Consider the following 8,512-nt stretch of genomic DNA (forward strand, 5'->3'; position numbering starts at 1 on the left):
GTCTGGCCAGACTCTCCCTCTAGCTTTCTCCATAGCCTGGGACTAGTAATTTAACCTCTCAGTTCCTCCGCCCCAAACGTTTTCCCCTGGCCTTTCTCTTCTCCTCCTGGGGACTAGGAGAAGAAATTGGTGGCTGTTCGTCACATAGGACCTAGCTTTGCACAAGTAACTCAGGCCGACCTTGACCCGGGGAAGGCCAAATGGGGCTCAGGACTTTGATTTGCAGAATGGATGGGGGGAAAAATGCAGTCTTTTGTGGCATACTACGCCAGGGTTTCCATTAGAGTCACCAACCAGCCTCAGCGGCATCTGGGGAGGGAAGGAACAGATCTGTGCAGGGGGAGGGGTCGGGGTTGCTGTCATTTGTGGTCCTCTGCCAGAAAGGCGTTAGGGAAAGGGGTCTGAGCCCTGGAGGCAGGGCCTGGAGACGCCCCTGGCTGGGGAATTGGGCCTCCCCAACCACCGGCAGCCATCCGAGGCCCGCCCCCTCGCCCCCTCCCAGTACCCCCACCAAATCTGTGATTAGGCTCCCCTCGGAGATGGGGTGGGGTGTGGGAGCTTGCGGTAGAAGGCAGCTTCAGGTTCTCAAGAGCAAAGCAGAAAAACAAATCACAGCCCCCAAACCCTGCTTGGCTATGCTGCAGGAATATGAACCCAGAGGCGCCCTGGCTCCGCTTACCGTTCTGGCTGGACAGCAGCACCTCACGCATCCGACCTTTCAGGGTGGCCTGGTCCTTTCCCAGCTGCCTGGAGTTCATCCTCATGCCAATTTCCACGGGAGCAGTCAGCTGTGAAATAAGGCAGAGTTAACAGAAGGCAGAGTGCGCCGTTGACCCCTGGGTGCCCTACAGGTGGTTGGAGGGACCGCTGGGGAGCCGTGCCACTCTTCCAGATCCTCTGGGGTCCTCTGGGAACTCTGGCCCCTCTCCCCAGTTCTCACCTGGGGGCTCACCTGGGGGCTGGAAGTTGCTGAGACCAGCAGGGAGGGAGGGGGATCAACCAGCCTCACCCCGGTGGGGGAAGCTGGGATCAGAGGAGGAAAGTCCCCTCCCCTTCTCCTGAATGATAATAGCTAACAAGTGGGAGTGTACCAGGTGCCAGGTGTCACTCTAAATGCTTTCCGTAGGTTAAGCCTCTCAATGACCCTATGATGTAGAGACACTAATGGGGATTAATATCCCCATTTTGCAGATGAGGCAACTGAGGACAAAGAGGTCAGGTAACTTGCTCAAGGCCACACAGGTACTAAATAGCAGAGGGAGAAGTACACCTAGAGGGCCTGGCTCCAGGGTCCGTTCCCGGGACCCCCAGGCTACGGTTTCTCTAGCACCTTGGGGACACATGTAAGACCATGGAGGAGCTGTCTGGAGGCTCTCCACCAAGAGAGGTTGTTGGGGCAGAGCAAGGGGCTTCCTGGTTCAATGGTCTTGCTGCACAAGCCAAGACCCCCTAACTCTCCAGAGACCCACGATGGAGGAGTCCCAGGCCTGCTCCCCCACCTCCCACCCGACACACCGGGGGTGGGAAATGGACTCAGGAGGCCTGAAGGACAACCTTTGGGGCGGCTCTGCAGGCTGGCGGTTCCAGCCCTGCCTGTGCTGTTCCCTTGCTGTGGGAATGGTTTCCTTACTTTTAAAATGAAGAGGCTGGACTGGATGACCCAGAAAGGACCTCCTGGCCTGCATGTCATGGTTCTAATGATAAGGAGAGGGGACAAGAGGTACCCACCCCAAGCCTCCTGAGATGTTACATCGGATATAACCTGTACTGTGGGAACCTCAGGGTCAGTGCCATAAACTCTGTCTCAGGTGCATTTTGAGGGCAATTCTGAGCGAGCTCCCCCTTTGCCAGGCGGAGGACTCACTCCTGGCTCCCTCCTCTAGAGCCCAGGGAGCATTCGGGAAGGAAAAGAGTGCCCCCCGCTTCCTCCGCTGCAGTGACAGCACCGAGGTCACTCTCTGTGCCACATGTGTGACCTCACTGTCTGTGGACAGCATGCTGTGGGGACCCAAGGGGGTGCAAAGATCACTGGCCAGTGTTCACTGGGAGGCAGGAGGTGTGGAGTCCAGCTCTGTTCTGCCTTGACCACTGCGTGACCTTGGCAAGGCCCCCACTCTCTCTAGATATCAGTCTGCCAGTCTGCCCCACCCCCTTCCAGACCCCTTTACAGGAAAGTGTTCCACACTCAGTCCTGGGACTTCTTCTTTCTCCATCCACCCACCCCGCCCCGCCAAGGATCTCGCCTTGTCCTGGCCTGAAATTTTATATAATCGCTGATGACTCCCACATTTATGTCTCCAGCCCCAACTTTTCCTAAAGTCCAGACTTGCATATCTACCTGCCGGTGCAACATCTCCACCTGGGTGCTCAACAGGCATCTCACAGTTCACAGGTCCAGTCTGACCTCCTGATCTTCTTCCTGCCAACCTGAGCCAACCACAGGCTTCACCGGCTCAGTGAGTGGCAAATCCTTCCTTCTAGGTGTTCCAGCCAAAAACCTTGAAGTCAGTTTTTACTTTTCTTTTTTTTCACATCCTATATCCATTCTTTCAGCAAATCCTGTGGGCTTGTACCTCCAAAATATTTCCAGAATCTGACCACTTTGCTCTGCCTCCCCCATGACCACCCTGGGCTGAAGCGCTCTCTCTCTCTCTCTCTCTCTCTCTCTCCTTCCCCCTCTCCTCTCCCTTCCTCCCTCTTCCCCTCTCCTCTGGGCCCACTCCTGCCTCAGGGCCTTTGCACTGGCTGTTTCTTCTGCCTGGAAAGCTCTTCCCTCAGATATCCTTATGGTTCACTCCCTCCCTCTCTTTAGGTCTTTGCACAAACACCAATCTACTCATGACACCTGCTCTGATCACCCTATTTAAAATTACCACCCACCCCATCTCCTTTCCCTGTTTTATTTTCCTCCACATCACCTATCCCCACGTGACCTACTGTAAAGTTTGCTTATTTACCCTGCTTGCAGTCTGTTGCTGATGCTTCCAGTACCTTGTTTCTGTTCTCCCCGGGAGTGTGAGCTCCATGAGGGCAGAGGATTTATCTGTTTTGTCACTCTATCCCCAGTGCCCAGAAGCGTGCCTTGCACGTAACGGAGGCTTAGTAAGTGTTCTCCGTCTGAATAAATGAGTCTGTGAAATTGAAGAGTCCTACTAGACAAACTCAAGGCTCTCTCCAGCCCTGACAATCTGTGCATCCTCACTGGGCGCTCAAGGCCCTGGACCCTGGGTCCTGACGCAGTAGCTGTCTCCCGGCTCCAGTCTAGGGCAGGAAACGGCACCCCCGTCGTCTCTCCCTGAGGACCACAGCTGCCTTCTGACCGGCATCCTGCCTCCACTCCTGCCGCCTCCGTTCTTTCTGAGTCGGAGCAGATGACCTCCCTGCTCTGAACCCCCAATAGCCTCCCAGGTATCTTGCCTGGCCGACCAGGCCCTGCTGGCCTCTTGCCCTCTCTCAGCACCCGCTGGGCCTCGAGGGCCTCCGACCCACCAGGGGCTTCCTGAGCCGGGCCTTTGCACTCCCTGCTCCTTCCTCTGGGGTGTTCCTTCTCAGCTCTTTGCATGGGTGGCTCCTCCTGATGCTTCAGGTTTCCCATCAAATGTCACCTCCTCTGAGAGGCCTTCCCTCCGCTCCCCCAGCCAGAGCAGTGTCCCCAGCCCCACCGTCACTCTCTGCTCTGCCTCCTTATTTGGTGCCTAAAATGGTTTATTGTCTCATCTTCGGTATCTGTTTCTCCCTCCTAGGATAGAGCTTGTTGCCTCAGTGTCTGGTTCACAGAACATTCTGTGGTGGCCGGGGACCATCCCCCTACTGGGTTTCTCTGCATTGCCCCCCTGTCTGCTCGCCTTGGTAACTTCCTTTACTTCTTCCTCCGAGGGTTCTGCGGAGTCCAGAGGGCCCACCTCCTCGGACCTCTGCTGTACACTCAGGGATTTCTTTTGCCCTTCGTACCGCTCCTTTTCCTAGGGGTTGAGCACAAAACTGTACAAAACTCACTCTCCCTCAACCATCCATACGGCCCCTTGGAGTCTCTACCCAGAGTGCTAAGTGGCCTGAGCTCCCGCTCAGGCCGAAAGAACCCCTTTTCCCAGCACCTCTCACAGGGTGTCTCAGACACCCAGCGGCTTGACAACGGCCCTCGATTTGCCCGGCAACAAGTCAACTAGAAGAGGAATCCGTTCCTTTGTAGTTCAAACATTACACTCAGGTTGTTACTGTTAATTAAGTTAAAATGCTGAAAATAATGGCCGCCCTTCCTGCGTATTAAGTGTGAAAATGTGTTTTTCTTAGCAAAGAGCCTATAAAAAAGATGGTGAGGGCGCCGTGGGGTGGCCCCGAAACTGGAGCCCCTGGGAGGTGATTTATGAGGCAAGACAGGGAGATGAATTATGGAGGAAGGAGTTTGCAGCTTCTTCATAAAAATGCCAGTGCCTGGCAATGATGAGGAGGAAAACCACAGAGCAGATTAACGCCAGGCGTCCTTTGGTTGCCACTTTGCCAGCTCGTGTAACGCTGAGTTTGATTCTTTCTGTCCAGCCCCACATCTTGCCGGGCATCCTGCTTGCTAGGTCCCTGAGCACTGAGATCAGATACACCCCCATTCCTTTGGTTCCTCTGAGGACACTCTGGGGGTTCAGCTCTGGGCCTGCCCGGGGACATGGTGATTCTGGAACAGCTGGTCATCTTTCCTGCAGAGGGAGCCAAGTGGTGGACGAAGGTAGGTTGAGGGGATCCTCTGTATCTCCTCCATCACTTTGCACGTCCACTCCTGAAGAAGGGGAGCTGGGTCCAGCCTGGCCTCTGTAAAGGATGCTGTTCACTGGGTGTGTGGAAACCTACCCTGGGACAGAGCGCGTTGCTACAGAGGCTGTGCCTCAGGGCCACGCGACCTCCCAGAGAACTGACTCAGTCATGGATCCCCGTTGGAGCCTTGGTCTCAGACACGTGGGACATGAACGTCCATGACTTCATCCCATTTAAAGAGAAACAGGGAATTCCCTGGTGGTCCAGTGGTTAGGACTCTGCACTCTCACTGCTGAGGGCCCGGGTTCGATCCCTGGTTGGGGACCTAAAATCCCACAAGCCGTGTAGTGCGGCCAAAAAAAGAAAGAGAGAAACAAAGGTGGCAAGACACTCAGAACCCCTTGATGTGTAAAGTAAAAGGTCCAGGGAGGCAGGTCCAGCAGCCCAGTTTTCCTTAGGCTCTGCTGCCTGAGTTCCATTAAGCCTGCCCTGTTTTCTTCTGGGCTCTAAAGAGAAGGAGGCTTTGGCCACCACTCCCCGGAAAGGCACCTTCTTTCCCGCTCGGACATTTGCGCCCACCTGTCCCCCATCCTTCTTTCTCGAGGCCCTCAGCTCAGGTTCCCCTCTTCTGCACCAGCCCACCATGTTTTCTCCTGCCCTGAACTCAGCGCATACCAGCAGCATTACTTCCTGGACAATTAATCACATCCTGCCTTGTGACATCTCCCTTTTGTTTGCTGTTATTAGTGAATCTTTCATATGTTTGTGTCTTGGCTCCTGAGCCAGCTCCCTGAAGATGGGAGGTTCTGAGATTTCCTTGCGTGTCTGGCCTCTCACCCGGGGTGCGCTTTGTGCTGCAAAGATGCTCCACAAATATTTATTGGCTTGTTAATTGAAAACTTCCCCTGAAGGATGGGCAGGGGTGGGAAAAGATGTCGCCCGTGGGAGCCACTGATACCTTTGTGGCACTAGTGAAAGAGTGGAAGTGGCCGGGGGTACGGCTGGGGTCTGGGGTTATCTGGGGTCCTGGTTTTTCATATTCGCCTCAGTGTCCCTGGCATAGCTGATTAAACGTGGGTTTACTGAAGGGACACTTATGCCTCAGAGAAACTAATGTGACTTCAGTGCTGAGCAGGGCTGTGGGTCAACTCGGCCACACTGGGGAGGCGGGCAGCCTGGGAATATCTTACCTGCATCCTCTGGACTTCGCCGTAGGTGAAGATGGGAATGTAGGCTTCCGTCTGGGAAGCCAGCATGGTGGCTGCATGCACCACCAGCAGAAAGGCCACGGCCTTGCAGGACAGCATCCTGGAGCTGGACGAAAACAGGGAGCTCCTGTCACCAAGGTAGGGCACAGGGACAGGCTGCTGCGTCGGAGGCAAGAGCCCTCAGCTCTGTTCCACGGCCCACCTGGAGCTGTGTGATCCGGAGCAAGCCACTTACCCTGTCTGGACTTGGGTCTGGTGTGAAGCTGTACCAGAGGAACTCAGAGCCCCCTCTCTGCCCTAAGCACCCAGGAGAGGCTGCCCTGCCCCCTGCACACACCGGGGAAGAATCATTCCACTTGGCCCTTCCCTTTGTTACTGACGAGGTCTCCTGGGGTCAGCTGGGCTAATGAAGCAGGAGGGACCCCATGTTGCAGATTAAAAAACTCTTAGATTGTCAGCAGAACCAAGCCCCAAGATCCAGAGAACCCTGCCTGCTCCCTGAGCCGATTAGGATGATAAAAGGGATGGACCCAGGCCCAGCTGATTCCAGCTCTGCCTGGGAGCACTGGGCCAAGACCCCAGGTCTAGAGAGGAAGGGCGGAGACCCTCTGCCCACGCGGAGGCAGAGCCAGATTGGAAGACTTCAGCTTGGAGCAGCATCTAAGAGCAGAGCAGGGTTCCCATCCCTCTGGGCCAGCACCGGCTCTGGAACAAACCCTTTCCCAGCTCCAGCGAGTCCAGCTGCCTGCTGGCCGCCATCCAGAAACAACTTCCTCCCTGTAACAACACGCACCAATGCCACCAGTGCTGGCGAGCTGCCAGCGTGAGCATGTGTGAGGCCCTCCCACATCCTGGAAGTGGGTGTGTCAGGAATGGCTGGCGGGAAGGAGGGCTGCCAAGACACCAGGGAGCAGGTGGGCGTGAGGACCTCAGGGGTGCAGGGACTTGAGAGAGGGGCCGGGGCAGGATGGTCCTGTGGAGGGTGGCGTGGCCTGCTGGGCGCTGGCCTTGGTTGATTCCTTACCATTCCAAGCCCTCTCCCGCACACTCCTCATGTCCACCTGGGAGCAGGTGTGATCTAGGGAGTGCAGGAGGCCTGGGGAGGTGAAGGGACCCGTATGAAGGCAGCGGGGGCTGGAGGCCTTGCCTTCTGAGGCCCGGCGCTCGTCCTAATATGCTCTCCATGTGGCCTCTGCCCACAGAAAGGGGAGAAGGGCACCACAGCGGGCAGGCCCCTGGAGCAGGGAAGGGAGACTGGAGCAGCCTCTGCTGCAGCGGGGGTGGGGGGAGTACAGGGTTCAGATAAAGAGCTTCTGGGTGTCACCTCAGGGCTCCCACAGCCCTTGGGCGGGCTGGATTCCATTGGGAGGAGAAGGTCCTGCCCCAGACTGGCCTCCAATCTTCCCTGCAGGTCCAACTTCGACTCTCCCTTTGGAGAGAATCTTCCAAGGCTGTGGGCTTGCGTCTTGCCTCTCTGCTAGGACCCGTCTCCTTGGTTGTGTGAAGGCCCCTCTGTCTTGTTCTCCCACTGCCCTGTCCTACTTGGTCTCTCCATGTCGCTAAAACTCCACGAGAAAGAACACGACAGCTCAGACAGCCAAAGCCCCCCATGCCGGCTGCATACAAATTCCCAGGAGGGTGGGACGGACCACCCACCCACTGAAGACCACGTCTCAGAAACTGAGGCCCTGTGCTCTGTTGAGGTAACAGAGCTCCCTTTCAGAGGACACAGCTGTGTCACATTAATGGTGTCGCATTTCCTTCATGGAGATGCTATGGGTCCCTTTTCATTCTGGTGTTCACATTTAATTCACTCCAGAAGAATCAATAAAAACTTTAAATTAAAAAAAGGCAAAAATCCAATTGCTGCTCATTTTCGTGCTCCAACTGGCAGCCGGCATGTCACCTACATTCATTTGCGTTCCGGGGAGCTCAGAATAGGAGCGAGGGCTTTTCATATGACGAGCTGCTGATTTTCCTTTTCCGTCACCGGGAGTGGGGCTCCAGGCTTCCGGCGCTCGGCTCTGGCTGAGGGGGCACCTGTCTCTTCTCTCTCTCTCCTTTAGGAAGCCTGGGCCCCACTAGTCTTGCCCAGCCGTGCCGTCTCCCTAGGGACCCAGCCTCTCCCCTTAACTTCCCGGGGCCAAGACTGCATGCCAAGAGGGTTGGCCCTGCACCCAGGCTGGGCTCTGGCTTGGGTTCCTGGCCTGCAGTCGATGGCACCACCGACCCCAGACAGCTTCACTTTTGCCAGGATTTGCACCCCCTGCTCCTCCCTCCAGCCTGCACGCCTCCGGGCCGCCCTGCGCTTGCCCGCTGTGGCAGCTTTAACCCGTACGCTGGAAACCAGCTCGGGGTACTCAGTCTGAAGCCCAGGTGGGTATTTGAAGGTGGCAGAGGGCCACAGGAGCGGGTCAGCTCACCCCGAAGAGCTCTGGACGGGGCGGGCTCGGCTCACATCCCATCCTCAGGCTACTGCTGATACCTCCCCCGCCCACCTTCTCTGGCTACTCACAGTGTGAGTGTGGTCTGAGTGGGCCAGGCGGAGCCTCTCTCTGCTT

General features: G+C 56.4%; 1 protein-coding gene across 1 annotated transcript; it reads right to left on the reverse strand.

The window, feature by feature from the left end:
• Positions 1–299: 299 nt before the first annotated feature.
• Positions 300–6,050, reverse strand: MLN (motilin). The gene is made up of 4 exons (XM_060163915.1): positions 5,934–6,050; positions 3,846–3,962; positions 625–788; positions 300–309 (listed from the first exon to the last, which is right to left on the reverse strand). The coding sequence occupies exons 1-4, from the start codon at positions 6,048–6,050 to the stop codon at positions 300–302; spliced, it is 408 nt and encodes a 135-aa protein (XP_060019898.1).
• Between the last annotated feature and the right edge of the window lie 2,462 nt (positions 6,051–8,512).

Source organism: Lagenorhynchus albirostris, chromosome 10, assembly GCF_949774975.1.
Source record: "Lagenorhynchus albirostris chromosome 10, mLagAlb1.1, whole genome shotgun sequence".
Classification (NCBI taxonomy): domain Eukaryota; kingdom Metazoa; phylum Chordata; class Mammalia; order Artiodactyla; family Delphinidae; genus Lagenorhynchus; species Lagenorhynchus albirostris.